The sequence below is a fragment of the Acartia tonsa genome, chromosome 2, assembly GCF_053477335.1.
Source record: "Acartia tonsa isolate MP-2025a chromosome 2, ASM5347733v1, whole genome shotgun sequence".
Lineage (NCBI taxonomy): Eukaryota > Metazoa > Arthropoda > Copepoda > Calanoida > Acartiidae > Acartia > Acartia tonsa.
Genome location: NC_137261.1, coordinates 44,958,878 through 44,977,369, shown reverse-complemented (window position 1 = coordinate 44,977,369; position 18,492 = coordinate 44,958,878). Strand labels below are relative to the sequence as shown.

General features: G+C 33.5%; 2 protein-coding genes across 8 annotated transcripts in view; both read left to right on the top strand.

The window, feature by feature from the left end:
* Positions 1-14,316, top strand: part of LOC145311959 (transmembrane protein 39A) — a 67,970-nt gene extending 53,654 nt beyond the window's left edge. The window contains exons 6-16 of one of the 7 annotated variants that reach the window (XR_013876858.1): positions 77-168; positions 745-860; positions 1,378-1,497; positions 2,838-2,984; positions 3,579-3,751; positions 5,837-5,885; positions 9,336-9,455; positions 9,861-9,938; positions 12,740-13,171; positions 14,092-14,113; positions 14,222-14,316. Coding sequence is in view for 1 of the 7 variants with exons in the window: in XM_080151032.1 (XP_080007158.1) it covers positions 77-168; positions 745-860; positions 1,378-1,497; positions 2,838-2,984; positions 3,579-3,751; positions 5,837-5,885; positions 9,336-9,455; positions 9,861-9,938; positions 12,740-12,805 (961 nt within the window). In the remaining 6 variants the exon portion in view is untranslated. Of the gene's footprint in view, positions 1-76; positions 169-744; positions 861-1,377; positions 1,498-2,837; positions 2,985-3,578; positions 3,752-5,836; positions 5,886-9,335; positions 9,456-9,860; positions 9,939-12,739 lie in introns of all 7 variants that reach the window. The other 6 variants (XR_013876857.1, XR_013876856.1, XR_013876853.1 and 3 more) reach the window with 6 other exon arrangements.
* LOC145311954 (uncharacterized) overlaps positions 1-18,492 on the top strand; it is a 214,592-nt gene that overhangs the window by 7,202 nt on the left and 188,898 nt on the right. The window lies entirely within an intron of this gene.

Sequence of the window (18,492 nt, the reverse complement as noted above, 5' to 3'; positions counted from 1 at the left end):
CTAGATGCTAGGGTTGCAGTCTCTAGTATTACATAAAATAACATTTCCTTAGGTAATGAGATAATTATTTTTTTAGGTTTATGGCATTTTCCAAGCATTGTTTTTGTGGACTTCTAGTTCTAATTCTGGCTTATGTTTCCTATTTTATTGCTGTTAATCATAGTATAGGTAAGGTTTTCAAAAATAAATCCTTATATAAAAGTAACAGGATCTGTGTGTTGTGTTTGAGTCTGTCTGTTTGTACCGAAGGATCTCGCTGACCGCTGATCCAATATGGTTTTCCTTTACAATTTAGCTTCCTAAAGATCCTGGGAAGGGTTATGAATATTTTGGGGGAGGGTACCACTACCATCTCATGAAAAATTGCCCCTAGAGAAAAATATTGTTTTTTCAAATGGGAGGAGGGACGAATTCAAACCATACGACCTCAAGTAAATATATGGTTTTGTCTGCCACATTTTGAATAAATTGTTTTTAAAGTGCTACAAAAGTCTACAAAATTAACGATCCGAATGCGGAATTTAAATTTCTGATTGCGGATACTGGGTCCAAAAATTAGGCAAAATTGGGCGTATTGCGGATTTTGGATTCGGATTGCCATCTCTAATTAAGGGAACTTATCAGAATTAAAATAAATACATTTAGAACAATTCTTCACAAATCAACAATGATTCAGATTATAAGACTGACATTACATATTATTTAGTAGCTTGGTTGCCTAAACCTAATAATGTTGTATTTTAGTTCGTATCCTGTACTTGGTATATCCCTGCACCGTGTATACAATATTATTTGGAATATCAGCCACGCCATTAATTGATCTCCTACCCTCTTCCCAGGGACGTGTTAAGATTTTTAAGGTAAGGATTTTGTAGAGTGGATACTGGATAGGCTTTATTTTTATTTACCCGTCTGAACGTCGTCTGTAAAAACTAATTAGAACAACTACCATTCATTCCGGAATGTCGAAATGTTTAAGAAAGATACTGTACAATAGAAGGGTATCTATGATATATTTTATGATAACTATTTCAATAACCGTCAATGTTATTGGAAATTATAGTCCTTTCCCTTACACTGTGATCTCTAAAATCCATAAAAAATAGTTTCCTATGACCTTTGCGCCTCTGGTCTAAACACTGTTTTGTCCGTCTCTGTCTGTCGTTAATGCCATAAAAGAATTATTTTTTATACAGTATTTGTTTTTAGTTTTGTTTTTTGTTTTTTTAGTTTTGCAATTTTCTTCTAATTTTTTTTATGACAAATGACCATCAGCTCTATAAATCACTTTGTCGGTTATCCCATCCACGTTTTTTGTGCTTTGCTACTTATGAATGTTGTCATCCATGTTAATTCCTATCTTCTACTCCATTCTAGGATAAGATGGGTATCTACCGTACTAACCTTGCAGTTGCTGGAGGCGTGTCCAACTCTCCAGAACTCGTCAGGATGGAGGTCAACATCACCAAAACAGACTTCAATGCCAGGCTTAAACAGGTAAAATCACTTTGCTCTTGACGAAGAATGTTTTGTTGATAAGTAGTGCAGCAATAGCAACATAATTATATTTTTGAGTTCTCTGTTTTATGGAAGCTTCAGATAGATTCCGGGGTGGTTTTAGGCTTTTTTTCTGCTTTCTCTATCCTCCGAAACAGAGCCTTCAATGGGCGCAGCCGCTAGTATGAACAATAAAGAATAACACAGAAATAAAATAAAAAAGATGCAATATTTCAAAGATTAATACGGTGTTCTTTTATGAAAGGGAAAAATGATTCAGATTTCGTGAAGACTGCGTAGAAACAAGCAGTTATGTACAATATACCTAGGTCTTATTTTTTTCACTCATTGCTTTAATTATTCTTAGTTAATTATCTGGATAATTTTTTACATCTTTTTAAATCCTACTTTAAAAATTTAATGGAAAATGGTCTTATTAGACTAAGAAGTAATTTAGTGATGGAAAGTTAAATACAACTTATATCATATGATTATGAAATGATAAAGGGTTAGATGATTGTTAGATATCTCGTAAGCTAAACTTTATATGTAGATCCTACATATAGAAACTACATTGTAAAGGAGAACCATATCAGTTTATCCTGTTACTTATATACAGATAGCATCAAAGAATTTTTTGTGACTCATATTACCAGTTCATGGTCATTTTGGTTTTATAATTGTTGATTATAGGATATCCATAACAATCTCCCCTTCAGATTAAAATTTACATAAAACATAATTTACAAATGTTAGAAAACTTCATGATAATCTAAAAGAATATCATTTCAATTTTCTAGAGTTCTTATTATACAAGTGTTTTCTTTGTCTTTAAAAATTAATTCAAATAAAAGAACTTGAAAGAAAATGCACTATTGTGAAAACTATGATTAATTCATTTCATTATAGAATTTTTTTCTGCATTTTTAATGATTTAACGGTTTTTACACGTTTTCGTACTCTTTAACTTATGGTATGGATTTTTCAAACGTATGATTTAAATTATAACTGAATAATATAATACTATTATGCAGTTATTTCTAAACGTTTTAAATATAAATAGTATCTTCAAAGTTTGAGGGGAGTAAATGCTCCTTTACTCCTACCATGAACGATAGAGGACAGGCGTGTGTTTGATGTTTGTTTGTTATTATTTCATTAAGAGGACGAGTGTGCTGGAAAGTTTCTACCTAATAAGCTTACGGATTGCCCTGGATTAGAAATATTTTGTTAAAGCTTTTTTATGTAAACTTTTAGATGTAAGGATGGGCTGTTTTAACCATACAGAAAAAGCAATACTTATCATCCTTGAAGAATCCTTTTGACTAGTTTTGATTTAGGCTTTGTTTAACTCTCTGTTGAACTGTTATTACGGAGGAGCCGTTCCTGTTCTGTTGGCCCAGTCATTTGTCCACCTGGACACCTGGTGGCTGATTCAGCATACCATCATTGTTTTCATTGGATCTCTTACTTTATATCTTGTACAGGTAAAAGATAAAATATTTCTTTCTTAAAATTGTTTTAAAAGCTATAGATTCCTCTTAACCGTGGAATAACTTTGAAATTAAGCTAATCTAAGATGCTTTTTAAAATACTAGCAGCTGCGCTCTAGCCTCTAGTTTAGGGAAATATTTTCCCCCCACCCCGCTCATTTGTTTTAGTTTAAAAAAAGAAAAGAAAAATTAGGGGGGGGGGGTACAGGTATCTTACCCTCCAAGAAAAAGCCTAAACAACCACAGGACCCATATATATATTCCCTGAATAGTAGAAACAAATCGGTTCAGCGATTACCGAGATCTTAAGCTAGTGATTCATAAAGCAAATCTTAGGACTAAACTTTTGTTGGACTAAAGTTGCTTTTAGTTTAACTCCCTCTAGCTCTAATGGTTCTCGAGTAGACATCCTTCCCCTGCCCAAACGATTCAACTGCACATCTCTATTTATGAAATATGTTATAATTTGTAAAAAAAAAAAAACCAGTAATTTAAAATCCGAGATCGTTTTGTTTAAGAGATGTCCCCCTTGTAATAAAATCCCAGCAAAGGTTTGTCAGTGCACTTCATCCTTATCCGGTTTTGCAGATATTCCCTGCCGGCTACCACAACCTGTTGCATCGTACCAGCCTGAATCTTGGTATCTGGACCCGAGTCAACGGCCGGCTGTCTGCCAACTTCTACAGCAATTGGTCAGCGGCCAACATGTGGCCTAGTGGGTCTATGGTCAGGCATGGCAAGGATATCTATAAATCAGAAGGGTAAGCTGTTTACTACCTCTTTTTACTGAGGTTTATTCTGTATTTCATAAAAACAAAGTGAATTAGGGGCACCAAATCAAAACCAATTAAGATTACCTAATGATATTTATTTAGCATTACTAATCCCTGTATCCTTGTGGTGTAGTACACAATATTTGTGTAAACACATTATTATATTAATATTATGCATGTGAGTCTTTCAATCTAGGGAAAGGTAATCTTTATATAAAAGTAACAGGATGTCTGTCCATCAGTGTGTTTGTACTCTAATTGCTTTACCTACATTAGATTCCTTTACAGGAGAGCTTATTATAGGTCCTATGAAGGTTTATATTTTTGTGATAGGATACCTCTCACACTCCCAAATAAAGATGAGAGGGGGGGGAATATCAGGGGCGTCTAAGCTTTTTATTTTGGGGGGGGTAAAAAATTTTTAGGGGGGGGTAATTCGTGTTTGGGGGGGTAAAATGGCGCGCGAAGCGCGCCGCAAATTTTTTTTACCCCCCCCAAAATTTTTACCCCGGGGGTAAAATTTGCTTGGGGGGGGGGGTAATTACCCCCCCTGAAATCTGTTGGCAGGGGTAAATTTAGTTTACCCCCCCCAAAATTTACCCCCGGGGTAAAATTTTTGGGGGGGGTAATTTAAATTTTATCCTTATAATAAAGTAACAGGATGTTTGTGTGTTTGTCTGTGAGTTTGTGTGTTTGTATGTTTGTACCGAAGGATCTCGCTAACCGCTGAACCGATCGGGTTCTCCTTAACAGGGTAGCTTCTCATAGGTCCCGGGAAGGTTTATAACTATTTTCTTGGGGGGTGGGACACCCCCAACCCCCCCAAAAAATTTTTTTTTTACTTTATCTTTTAGAATCTAAAATAAGAAATTGAATTATTAAGTTCGACTCTCTCCTCCTCAAGTGCCCCTAGAGGCCTCTAGGGGCGTAGCCGCTAGTTAAATATAAAGTATTAAAAATGCGCGCGAAGCGTGCAAAAAAAAATTTTATTAGAGATTTTTTATTTTGGGGGGGGTATTTACCCCCCCAAAATTGTTTGGGGGGGGTAAATACCCCCTCCTAAATGGTTGGGGGTGCCTACGGCACCCCCAGTGTAGGGGTAAATTTTGAATGTGGGGGGTAAAATGAAAAAAAATTTGGGGGTGCCTACGGCATCCCCAAAATCGTTTGGGGGGGGGGGGGGTAATCGCCCCATTACCCCCCCCCCCCTTGGACGCCTATGGGGGATATCCTTGTTTTTCAGAAATTGTCTTCAGGAATTTGAGTAAATTATTTAAACTTTTGGTTGACCCTTGCAAGTTCTTACTTTTTAGCAAAAAAAGCACCTGAAAATTGATTTTATATTTACTTATCCGCGTTCAATAATCAATTAAACTTCCTATAAAATGTAAAGTAATAATCAAAATCTTTTACATATTCTTATATCCTTATAGTTTTAGCTGGAAAAACAAATAGATTATATTACACTTATATGAGTGTATGAAAATGTATTTTTTTTATTGTATAATATTTTTATCAATGATATATTGTTTAAAAGAATTTACACTAGTCCCCAAGGTTATATAATAGCGTTTTCTTTTTCTTTGGCTTAGCAACTTTGGGGACATTTATAGAATTTTCATTGGTTGATTCATTTAGTTGGGTGTCCAATTAATTGTAATCTTCAGAAGGAGTAATTTTGTGTATCGTTATTGGGGATTGATTTATCAGCCGTTGTCTTATCACTTTAGATTCCAGAAATATACTAATGTAGTGCACCCAAGAGAACAATTTATATGGTATAACTCTCATCAATAGATAGATCATTTATAATATAAAAGTAGCTGTACATTATTCACCTTTTTTTTTTCATGAGGCGAACACTCAGGTAAGCAACGCACTCGAGGCCTTTAGGGGAACTTGAACCAGAGAGGGGTGGGTGGTTATACAATTTTACCTTTAACAGGATAAAGGGGGGGGGGGTTCGTTGTTTTAGTCAGCTACAAGTTTCCCTGTATTAGACTACATGATAATCTGGTTTAAGATACAGGTAAAAAAAAATCCATTATTAATGGTATAATGTTTGTGTTTTAGGAGTATGAACGCGGCTGAACCTGGAAACACACAGCATGTTAGATATTATGTAAGTTTTATCCTTATACTAAAGTAACAGGATGTTTGTCTGTGTGTCTGTACCGAAGGATCTCGCTAACCGCAGAACCGATCGGGTTCTCCTTAACAGGGTAGTTTCTCATAGGTCCGGGTAAGGTTTATACCTATTTTTTTTTTGGGGGGGGGGGGTACCACCACCTTCCCAAGAGAAATCAAAATAAAATCGAAAAAATTGAAATATTTCCGCAGCATAGTGTCGCTAGCGTAGTCGCGCTGCGTAGAGACATGAATTTAACAGCTGATAACATAGACAAATTATTTCTCAAATTAGATATTTAAAATATAAAAAAAAACATTTAAATGCCACTAGAGGCCTCTAGGGGCGAAGCCGCCAGTTCTTAATATTTTAAAACATGATTGCCAGCTACAAAATCTGTAGTACTCCATCATAATTGACATCAGCTAAAGAGAGAGAAAAAAGAAAAGTTTTTTTTTCATCAAATTTCTCATCGATTTCTTAGTTGAGAAACATTAATGAAAATGCAGAATAGTTATTTCTTTCGTCGTATTATAAACCGCTTTCCGCGGATATAGAATGTACATTTTTATATTCGTAGAAAGCTGGATATAATACAATGCTAGACATAGTTTTTTCGTATGGATGAGAACCGGTTACTATCCACCGGATTTGAATAAAAGATATTATGCGACCAATAAAAAAAGTGTAATGCTTTCTCGTCATTTTTATGTACCTTGGGGCATAAAAAACGATAATCTCCAAAAAGTTTGTCTGTGTACGTTGGTTACTGTGTAACCACACCACATTTTTTAATCTGTCCGTAACACTTTAAAATCAAAATCGACAGAAAGGGTGTTTTTGTTTATCCTAAATGGTTTACATACTCTGTCTTGTATAAACTATAAAAATCGGACAAAGAAGACAGAAGATAAGTTAATTTTGCATAGAATATGGCAATGTGCATACAGAAAACCTTTCTTTGTATATTAGGTGCGCTATTGAGACAAGATTTTTAGTTTATTATAATGTACATATGTATTATTATGTATTGATTAGATTAGGAAAATTATCCAATTACATACAACACCCACGGGAAAAGCAAAATTATTCCTAAAAACAATTGGGCAAAGGAGGGAATATTGGGCTTACACAAGTCCCCAAAGTCTTATGAAAACGTTTTCTTATTCTTAGGCTTAAAAACCTTAAGACTAAAATTTTCAATTGGTTGGTTCATTTAGTTGAGTGCCCAAACGTTTCAACAACTAATTGTAATCTACAGAAGGGGTAATTTTGTGTATTATCATTGGGGATGTACATCAATTTGTATCCCTTTATCTCTCTGGGAAATCTTAAAAGGACTCTCCACAGAAAAATCAACTTTGGATTTTTGAAAATCTAACCTGAAATTATTATTCTCTGTTCAATTTTAGGCATTTTTTGTTTTTGTGGCATCGCGATCGAAGCCCTTTGAATTTTTTTACCTCCTTTAAGTGAATCCTCCCGCCATTTAATTTGTGCTGCTTTAGTGATTTTTAGCTTCTATTTTTGCCGCCGTTGCCGCATTCATCGCCCTTCTCCGCCGCTACTCCGCTGTTCATCGCTTTTTAATACATGCTCCCATCTCCCTTGTTCAGAAATTAAATGGAGGCTGGGGGTGTTGTGTATAGCGACGTACGCAATGTATAGCGGAGTAGCGGCGGAGAAGGGCGATGAATGCGGCAACTGCGGCAAAAGATGGTTATATTTGGCGGAGGCGAACACAAAATGGAGGCGGCAGGATTGTCCAGTCAAGGAAGAGGATAAATCGTAGAGCGGCCGGTTGCAATGGAGCAAATGTTCTTTAGCGGCAAACATATATTGAGTGGAGGAAAGTGTAGTATATATTGTTATAGCGGCAGTACAAATAGGCGGCGGACAAAATTTTCAAAGTGCTTCGATCGCGATGCCACAAAAACAAAAAATGCCTAAAATTGAACAGAGAATAATAGTTTCAGGTTAGATTTTCAAAAATCCAAAGTTGATTTTTCTGTGGAGAGTCCTTTTAAGATTTGTTTAGAAGGGTGAGGGCGGAACTTGAGCAATTTGAATGTGACTTAATAAGGAAAATTCCAGTGCTGTAACTCTTGCGTTGCGTAGGTTTTTACAGTTTGACAAAAAAACATGCGGCTGTTTTCGACCGGTTGTAATGACAGCCTGAAACTAAGCATTATTAAGACGAAGTATCCATTTCAACATTGCAATCATTTCTAGATAAACAGTAAGTGTTTATTTCTTTTGATTAGGTATTTTTTTTAATAATCTTTGTCTGTATCCCTGTAGTCCAAACTTGTTTCCCCCGTTGGGACACTTTCCTAATTCCCGCAGGGTTCCATGATTTCATCTCAAGTACCGGATACACGAGCAGTTCCAGGAATTAAGAGTTATGACATTAATGGGAAAAATAATTGAGGTATATGAATCTCTTACCACGGGTGGGGACTCTGTGTCGACTTTCAATAGCGCCTGAAATATTAATACAGCCAAGTCATTAAAAAATCAGATAGCAATTTGCTAATACGAAAAAGATCCCAACCACTTGGGCCAGGTATATACACGGATACAGACATCTATACTTTATTGATATGACTATGAACAATATTTGTTCCATTAATTCTTAATTGTTTAGTTTTTCGTTTACTTTTTTCTCTCGGTTAACTGTTACTCACCGCCAAGTTTTTGAAAGTTAATTTTTTTATGAAACGAGAGTATTACCTTATACTATTCTTTTGGTAAAAATCTAGATATTAAAGATGAAAAGCTGCCCATTAAGAATCCAAACCCTACGCTTTTTTTGTTTAACTTCATTAAGTTTTTGAAAAGAATTTTGTAACTCTTGTTATTATTTTATAGAAATTGCAAATTCTGTATCTTTTCTAACGAAAAAAATTCTTTTCAAAATGTTTGATAATTCATTTATTTCCGAGTTTCTATATTAGATAATTTTCCATTAAAATATAATATTACCAATTGGACCATTTCCTCCTCCCAAGAATATGATTTTGTTCCAACTTTGCAGGGAGTTTCAGTATTTATTTATATTTTTTTATCCAAAGAAGGAAAAAATAGTTAAGATTAGTTATTTATCTTTCCCCAGATATTAAAATGAAATATAATGAAAAAGATTAAAACCAGTTTTTTTTTATCTCTGAGTGACAGAAGGCCAGGACTAACAAAACTACCTAGTATTAATTTTATTTTGATTTTCGTGGAAAGTTATCTGTATTAAAATGAATTTTTCAGTATGACTGATAACCGGTTTTAATTTAGCGGCTACAATTCGGTTTCAAAGCCATACTGAATGGTTCTTTCCTTTTTAACCGAGCCTAATACTACGGACGTTAGCATTCTGTCGTTCGTATTTCCTTCGCCTCTTGTTTCTGTCAAGAAAGGCATCAGTTTTGATGAAACCTAATCTTGTTTTAGTTTCTGTTTGCTGACCCCAGTGTTGGAACAGCCGTGGTTCTCTCTCTCCAAGGAATTCTGGTCATCTTTCAAATTTATATCCTACTCAGATCTCATGTTTGGTATCATCTCATTTCTCAGGTATATTTTTTTTTAAGCTATGCTTTTCCATAATTATGGTCGGTCCGTCCGTAACGGTTAGCTATATTAGTCTATTTGAAACATGCTGATTTTTACTTTTTTGACAACAACTTATCCTATTTATCTGATTTTTGGAATAATGATTTCTAGGACAACAAGGTATAGTATTACAAGCTAAGCATCTCTACAATCAAATCATAAAAATAACAATACGTCCTTTTACTGTATCCTGTATTTACACAATTGTGTAACAAATTTGTGTACAATTTTGTTCAGACTTGCAAATTATTGTTCTGCTTATTAAGGTCTGATACTACAAGCGTTATTGTTCGTATGTCCTTCCTTATTTTCTTAGAGCCTTAACCTAAACGGTCTCGATTTATGTTAATAGTTTATTTGATTAAGGCGATTCTGTTGTTTATCCATTTCTACACTTTATTCAAGCTTATGAGGGATTATTTTGTTCTCGCCAAAGTTTATCAGGTAAATATCAACCTTATAGAAAAGTAACAGGATCAGCGTGTGTCTGTCTACCGGATGATTTCGCTAACCGCCTACTGGATATAGTTCTCCTTTATAATAAAGCTTCTTATAGGTCCAGGAAAGGAATTTTACCTATCTTGGGGTAGGGTACCACCACCATCCCTAATCTACCCAAGAAAAGAAATATACTGTATGAATTACTGGACTTTGCTTCGTACAAGGCTCTAAAAATTTCTGGTTAAAATAACTATTTAAGATCCAGGTAACCACTAAACCGATTGACTTCTCCAAAAAATGAAGTTTCATACGGAACCTGCGATGGTTTTAGGCTGTATTTCTCCCCCATATTTTCCCTTTCCAATCCAAACGCTTAAATTCTAAAACAAAATGAAATGTAACTTTCATTACTATTCTTTTGTTCCAAATTGAATTTGTTTTCTTTATTATTGAAAGAGTGTTTACAATTTTACCGACTGTATATAAATTTCTCAGGGAGAGGAGGACAAGGACAATTAGGTTCATGCCCGCACAGCACTAATATGATGGCAAAATTGTCATAATTAAAGAACTACAAACTATAATACAGTTCATACAAAACTAAAACAGTAAATTTTAATACAGAAAAAAAATTATAAATCTTTAGGCAAAATGCTAAGCACTGTGGGCTAGAATTGAATCAAGACAAAAGTAAGTGCCGAGCCCTGGGACCTATGTATGGTGAAAATAGACATAAAACCATAATGATTCCAGGTAAAAACAAAATATTTCAGCGGGGGCTTTTTAAGAAAATTAGATTTGAAAATTTCAAGTTCAATTTTCACCCCCCTAGGAGTTGCCGCATAACCATGACAAGAAAAGCAAATATTATTTATTTTAAATTTTGAACAACTTTGCTTTTATGAAGTCCTTCTTAAATTCTCTCTTTATATGATTTATTTTCGGCTGAATTTTCGTGACCTTTGCAAAGCAAGTGATAAAAATGGCCATTTATTAACTCCCTTCAGGAGTGGTTTTATGAAGGACTTTATAAAAGCAAAGTTGTTCAAAATTTAAAATAAATAATGTTTGCTTTTCTTGTCATGAATATGCGGCAACTCCTAGGGGGTGAAAATTGAACTTAAAATTTTCAAATCTAATTTTCTCAAAAAGCCCCCGCTGAAATATTTTGTTTTTACCTGGAATCATTATGGTTTTATGTCTATTTTCACTATACATAGGTCCCAGGGCTCGGCACTTACTTTTGTCCTGATTCAATTCTAGCCCACAGTGTAAGCATTAATATATGCACTTAAACTAGATTGTGAAGGGTTGGGGATTAAAGATTCAATGTTTAACCTTTTTCTTACCGGATTTAAACCATTAGAAATTGTTTTTAATTTAAAATACTAACTTTGGACCCTGTACATCCTTTTTTATTTAAAGAATTTTTCTTTCAAAACAACAATATTGTTTTGACCAAAAAAGACGATTATGAAATTATTTTCATTATTAATTTGCTCTTAAAATGTGCGAAAATCACAATATTATTTAATATTTAGATACGTCAAACAATATAAAAACAAAAACAAATAATTATCAAATTAAAACTAGTAATTTAACAATGATTGTTCATAACAGTTTCCATGAGTGGCGTAGCATAAATGCTAGAATGATAAGTGTAGGTCAAATATTAGCAAATTAGGACATTCAATCATAAAATGTACTATTTTTAAAATTAGAAAAACAAATCTTTTGTATTTTTTTGTTTTGTTTTATTGTCTTTTTTTTCAGGAGAAATTTTCTAAATATGTAAAATAAAACTAAATAAGTAGAAAGGAAATTATTTCTCCCACCCGGTGGCGAGTGGTTCTTTTAGCTTAGTTTAAAGTAAAAAAAGGACCTAAAAACAAAGGTTGTTAAATAAAAGGGCGAAGAAAGCAAAATAACGTTGACTGACTTATAGTCAGAATTTTTTTTATAAAACAGGCAACATGCACAAAAATGTTTAGCCCTCTAGCTAATAATGGAGAGGGGGGGGGGGGAGGTTGGCGTTCAAAGAAAAGTGCAGGAAGATAAAAATGCATTTATTAGTGACTAACAGAAGCACAAACTTATTAATCTATATTATATTTTATTTCTACTCCTAAAGATACATAATAATATTATATAATTGATAGGAACTTGCATCCTTGTTTACCAATTCGTTTTTCCTCTTAATTTTCATTATCTGGTTAATTTGTTTTTAATTAGGTAGTTCCTTTTTACACTTTTATATCCTTTTTAGTTTAAACAAAATTCTGCTTAAAAAAGGATTAGATTTTTTTGGTAATTTACACTATCTATGTGTATCATCCTAATCTTATATATTTTGGCTTTTCTTGTAAGTTTTTTTTATAGAATATTTAAATTTTAAGTTTTTTTTGTTTTTTTCCATGAACATCTATAGTAGGATGACTGTGTTACTACAACTAAGAGAATATTTGAAAATTAATGTTAGCCTCTTTTATCTACTTAGTACTTCTTTGTATAAATGTAACAGTATATTTTTTCTGTCTGTGTGTAACGAAGTATCCCGCTAACCGCTGAACTGGTATGGTTCTCCTTTACAATTAAGCTTTAAATAGATCCAAGGAAGGTCTATAACTATTTTTTGAGAGAGTGCCACAATCCTTTCAAGAGAAATCACCCCTTGAAAAAATGTTTTCTTTTCTTTTTAAAAAACAATACCATGGGGGGTCGACTTTCCCTTAAGTGCCCCTAGAGACATACACTCTAGTCATAGAAATATTAATTCACTGAAAAAAAAATTATTTTATGTTTAGGCCGAGTTGGTACTGCAGTCAAAACTCCAAGCCAGTGCTGTTACAGAAAATAACCAAACTTATTAATAATAATATTTCATGTATTAAGTCATTTTTTCTTAATATTCTACTTAAATAATATAACTCACAATTAAGAATATTTGTTATATAAATCATTACCAAAGTTTTAAATTGGTCTCATAAACAACTTGTGTTTTTTTTTCTTAATTTTTATCATAAAGAACGCTGGATCATTGAAAGAAAACGAAGTAGCTTTTGATAGCTGGTGATAATAATTGGAAAAAAGCTAATGTGAAAATACGACGAAACCCAATACTTCGTTTCTTTTCATGGTCGAGAACTCTATACTTAAGGAACGAAGCCGTTATTGTTATATAATGAACATTATTCAATAGCTGATGAGAAAATCCAAATTTTTAAATTAGACTGGCTGTAATAGCTGCTATACTAAATAATGAAAATAGTTATTTCTTTCATCGTATTATAAACGGCTTTCCGCGGATATAGAATGTACAATTATAAGATTAAAACCAGTTTTATATTCGTAGAAAACTGGATATAATACGTTGCTAGACATAGTTTTTTCGTATTGATGAGAACCGGTTCCTATCCACCGGATTCGAATGAATACGAGAAAGGAATTTATATGACATAAATTGAACAAAAGATTTTAGAATAATATATTACTTGTGGATTATATTTAGATAAGAATTTATACTTTTCATATTTATATGGAGGATGGAATATTTGTTTAATTGATAGGATCAGAGAGATTATGGATTTTGCATCATAATAAAACTATTTTTCCTGTCAGCATTTTTATAAAGTCAGAATGTCCTATTTAATTGGTTAAAGAATATAGGTATGAGGCATTAGATAACAACAAATTTGTTCAAAGATATTTTACATAAATATGTTAAAAATTATCAATAGGATGTTAAAATGAAAACTGGAGAAATTTGAAGAAAAAAATTATTAATTTTAATATTTTGACAGGAGTTTTGTAAAATTGCCTTATTTGAACTAAACAGCGGGTTAGGCAAATTATATTAACAGCACTTCTAGCTTTAATAACTACTGATAAGCATAGCATGCCAACCTAATGGTTTTAGGGAACTTCTTTTCACCTTTCATGGGATTGGGTTTATATATATTTTTCAACCTTCAAGGAAAAGCCATATAAATTTCAATGTTTTCAATTATCTTCAGTTGATGTATTTATTATATCCCTGAAAAATAAATATTTAGTTGAACATGTCATATACTAGGTATTCATTATTTACTGCAGCTAATCTGCTGTATTAGAACTGGTTCTCAGCAATACTGAAAAATCATGTTTGGCATTGTATTAGACAATTTTCTTCGAATATCACAGTAAAAAATCATTAAATAACTACCAGTTTTTTTCCCCGGGTCTTTGGTCACTTAGGGCTAACAAAACTGTTTTTAATCCTTGATGATTTTTCATTTTATTATCCGCAGAAAGCTGTCTACTATGTACATTTTAATCTAATATTGTTATTACTACCATGTATGTAATGTGTCGTCTGGTCAGAATATATGTAATTTTTACATAATTTTATCTTCGTCATATCCTAGTCCTCCTCCTCCTAGTATATAAAGTAGTAGACTTTTTTTTGTCTGTAACAAAGGATCTTGCTAACCACTGAACCGATATGGTTCTCCTTTACAATGAAGCTTCTTATAGGTCCAAGGAAGGTTTTTAGCTATTTTGGGGGAAGGTATCTCCCTCAATTGTTGTTTCTAAAGGCTTCTAGGGGCGTATCTGCTAGAAAAAATACAAAGTAGAACGATGTCTGTGTGTCTGTTTCTCTGTTTGTACTGAAGGATCTCGCTAACTGCTGAAACGATCGGGTTCTCCTCAAAAGGGTAGCTTCTCATAGGTCCTGGGAAGGTTTATAACTATTTTCTTAGGGGTGTGACACCCCCCAACCGCCCCAAAAAATGAAAAATGCCCCCCCACCCCTAATTTTTTTTTCTTTTTAAAACTAAAATTAAAATAATAGAATCAACTAATACCCCCCCCCCAAAAAAAAAAAAAAAACTCTCCCCCCCAAAATAAAATTTAAAAAAAAAATTCTTTTAAATCAAAAATACGAAAAATATGTTGATCAAACCTCCTGGGGCAATGCCCCTAGAGGCTAGCGGCTAGTCCTTACACTAAAGTAGCAGGATGTTTGTGTGTTCGTTTGTACCGAAGGTTTATAACTATTTTGGGGGAGGGTACCACCACCCTCCCAAGAGAGATAATAATAAATCTAAATTTTTATTTTAAGTACAGAGACTCCTACGTAACATTGCGAGGTATCGTATAAAGAGACTCTTTTACGCAACATATCGTAAAAACTTTAACGCAACAAAAAAAACACATTGAAAGTGCCACTAGAGGCTTCTAGGGGCGTAGCCGCTAGTTTTATATAAAGTAGTAAGTGTTTTTGTGTAAGATTTCAATAACTTCTGAATTGAATGAGTTCTTGAATGTAGGGAAGCTTCACAAAGGCCACGGGATGTGTTTCGGATACTTGTTTTTATATTGAAGCCTGTGGATATTATTAGGTTTTTTTCTGCCCATCCATTTCCTTCAAATACTGAGCCCCCAAATAATAGAGGCTTTTACAGCTTGGTTGTGTTGGTATGTCATTTTTCCTGTGCAGTGTTTTAATAGTTATTTCTTTCATCGTATTATAAACCGCTTTCCGCGGATATAGAATGTACAATTATAAGATTAAAATTAGTTTTTTTTAGCCCCGAGGTGTTGAAGGCACGGGCTAAAAAACTGGTTTTAATCTTATGATTGTACATTTCTATATTCGTAGAAAGCTGGATATAATACGATGCTAGACATAGTTTTTTCGTATGGATGAGAACCGGTTCCTATCCACCGGATTCGAATGAAAACGAGAAAAACAAATATTTACTGGGGAATTTAGCTTCTTAGTCATTAGCGCTGTTAGAGGCCATACAATTCAATTTTCTTCAATTAATATGTTGATAAATACAGAAGGCATAATATATAAGATATATAAGTTGGAAAGAATTTTAATGGAGATTTGAAATCTGCATCAAATTTTATGGATTTTTTTTTATAAAATTCGTTTTTTGTTTAATTCTTTATCTAAAAGCGGAAATACAATTCAAGTATTGACATCTGTGATTGGTAGATTGAAAATTATCTGCGCTCTGATTGGAGAAGCTTAAGTGTCGCACATAATTTAACCAATTAGAGTGCAGGTAGTTTCCAATCCACCTATCCTATTGGTCAAAATTTATGAACTTGAATTGTATTTCCGCTTTTAGATAAAGAATTATACAAAAAAACGAATTTTATAAAAAAAAATCCTTAAATTTGATGCAGATTTCAAATCTCCCTCTAACATTAAAATTCCTTCCAACTTATATATCCTAATGCGTATGCTCTATATTAACTAAACTTCCTACATATGGATGTTGTCACCCTTGGATTTAATGTATTTTTATCTAGTAAAGGAGGCCTATTATACTCTTCTAATTAGGTTTATTGTTGCATTGTTTGCACAAAGGGAGCGAGCTACATATAACAAATATTTGAACATGAGTAATAATATTTTCTCAGTCACCAGGCAGATTCATGAATAATGTATTAATACGAGGTACAAATCCAATTATTCTCACAAACCGCTGAACCGATATGGTTCTCCTATACAATGTATCTTAATATAGGTTCCTGGTAAGGTTTATAATTTTTTGGGGGGAGGATAACACAACCATCTCAAGAGAAATAGCCCCTAGGTAAGAAATAACAAAATAAGGACCTCTAGGGGCGGATCAGCTAGTAACAAATATTTGAGCACTCAGTATTATTATCAGGGTGTACAGATAAATATGGAAAGCCATATAGGGGGTGGGGAGGGTCACTAAAAGATCTCGCCAACCACTTGATCGCTAAAATTCTTCTTTTAATGTAAGCTTTATTTAGGTCCTTGGCTGGGATAGTATTAGTAAGAAAGGGTTAGACAAAACTTTAACAGGAAATAGGAATTGCAAAAGAATCGCAGAAGATTAAAAAAGCACAAAATAAAAGTTCCACGAAAAGACTAACACAAGTTATCATCTATGACATAAAGTAGAATGATGACTGTCCGTCCATCCCTTAAGATCTCGGCAACCACTGAACCGATCGGATTCTACTCTTCAGGGAATATATCTACTGGTTCTGTGGTGGTTTTAGGCTATTTTCTTGGGGGGTGGGACAACCCAAACCCTCCCCCCCCCCAAAAAAAAGAGAAAAATCCCCCTCAATTTTTTAAAACAGAAAGCAGTCCCCCGGGTAGCTACTTAATTTTTTTAATTTACCTCTTGGGGCAAAGCCCCTAGAGGCTAGGGCCGAAGCCGCTAGTATGATAAATATTATGTATAATTTTTCTGACAATAGTTTTAAAGTGCGAAAACAAATCTGTAGTTTAACATCCCTTCTTTCTGAATCTGTTTTATAATAACATTGTAATATTTATATTAACTTTTTACTAACCTCTAAGTTTATTTAAAACGTTTGAAATCATTTAATACGTTCAAAAGATACTTTATTTAATTTAGAAACAAAATAGTTTTGTCTGCCAGGTATCTAAAAGTTAAAAATGGTACCCACTGCTGCTATGTCAGGTGCGTGACATCAATAGTAAGAGTAGGGGATAATACCTTTAGCTCATAAACTGGCGCACTCATTACCATGTGCAGTTAGGACTTCCATACACGGGTAGTGTAATCAAAGGGTTGGTTATCTATTGGGCGAATAGACCACACCTCACACCGCGATTACAAGACGCGGAGTTTGTTTCAAGGTGCTCTGAGAGGTCTGAACAGTAAGCTATAAAAATTGGAAAGAATTTTAATGAATATAATAGATTTGAAATCAGCATAAAATTTTAAGGAATTTTTATAAAATTCGTTTTTTGTATAATTCTTTATCTATAAGCGCAAATACAAATTAAGTTAAATAATTTTGACATCTGTGATTGGTGGATTGAAAACTATCTGCGCCCTGATTGGAGAAGCTTAAGTGACGTACATCATTCAACCAATTAGTGCGCAGGTAGTTTCCAATCCACCTATCCTATTGGTCAAAATTTATTAACTTAAATTGGATTTGCCCTTTTAGATAATGAATTATATAAAAAACGAATTTTATAAAAAATCCTTAAAATTTTATGCATATTTCAAATCTATTATATTCATTAAAATTCTTTTCAATTATTATAGCTTACTGAACTGCCTATGAACCTGTATGAGTCAGTTATGTTTTCAAAGCTTTAGTATGACGTAGTGTAAGCAAAAACAAAATTTTAATTTTGTATTAAAGACATGGTGGAGCAAAATTAACAGAATTTTTTATATTGATAAAATCAAACTTACTTTTTAAAACTATCCTTGACAAGTGTAATCAAATCAATCATAGTCGTCCAAGGGTGGGAAAAGGTGGTGATTACCCCCCTCAAACCATGAAACCCCACATTTTATCCCCCTTAAAATAAAAAGCTTAGACGTTCCTGTAATCAATACGCTAAGAGTTTGGCTCTGGTAAGCCATTTTCGTTGTAACTATCCGCAGCTTAACTGAATGGGCGACTTTTAAAGCTTTCATCAAGAAAGGTCCAAATGATCAAAATAGAAAGTTGTCACTAATCCTTTCATGCAATATCATAATGGTTATTGCAAATAGGTTAGTATTTGGTCACATATATTAATTAGGGGTACCAC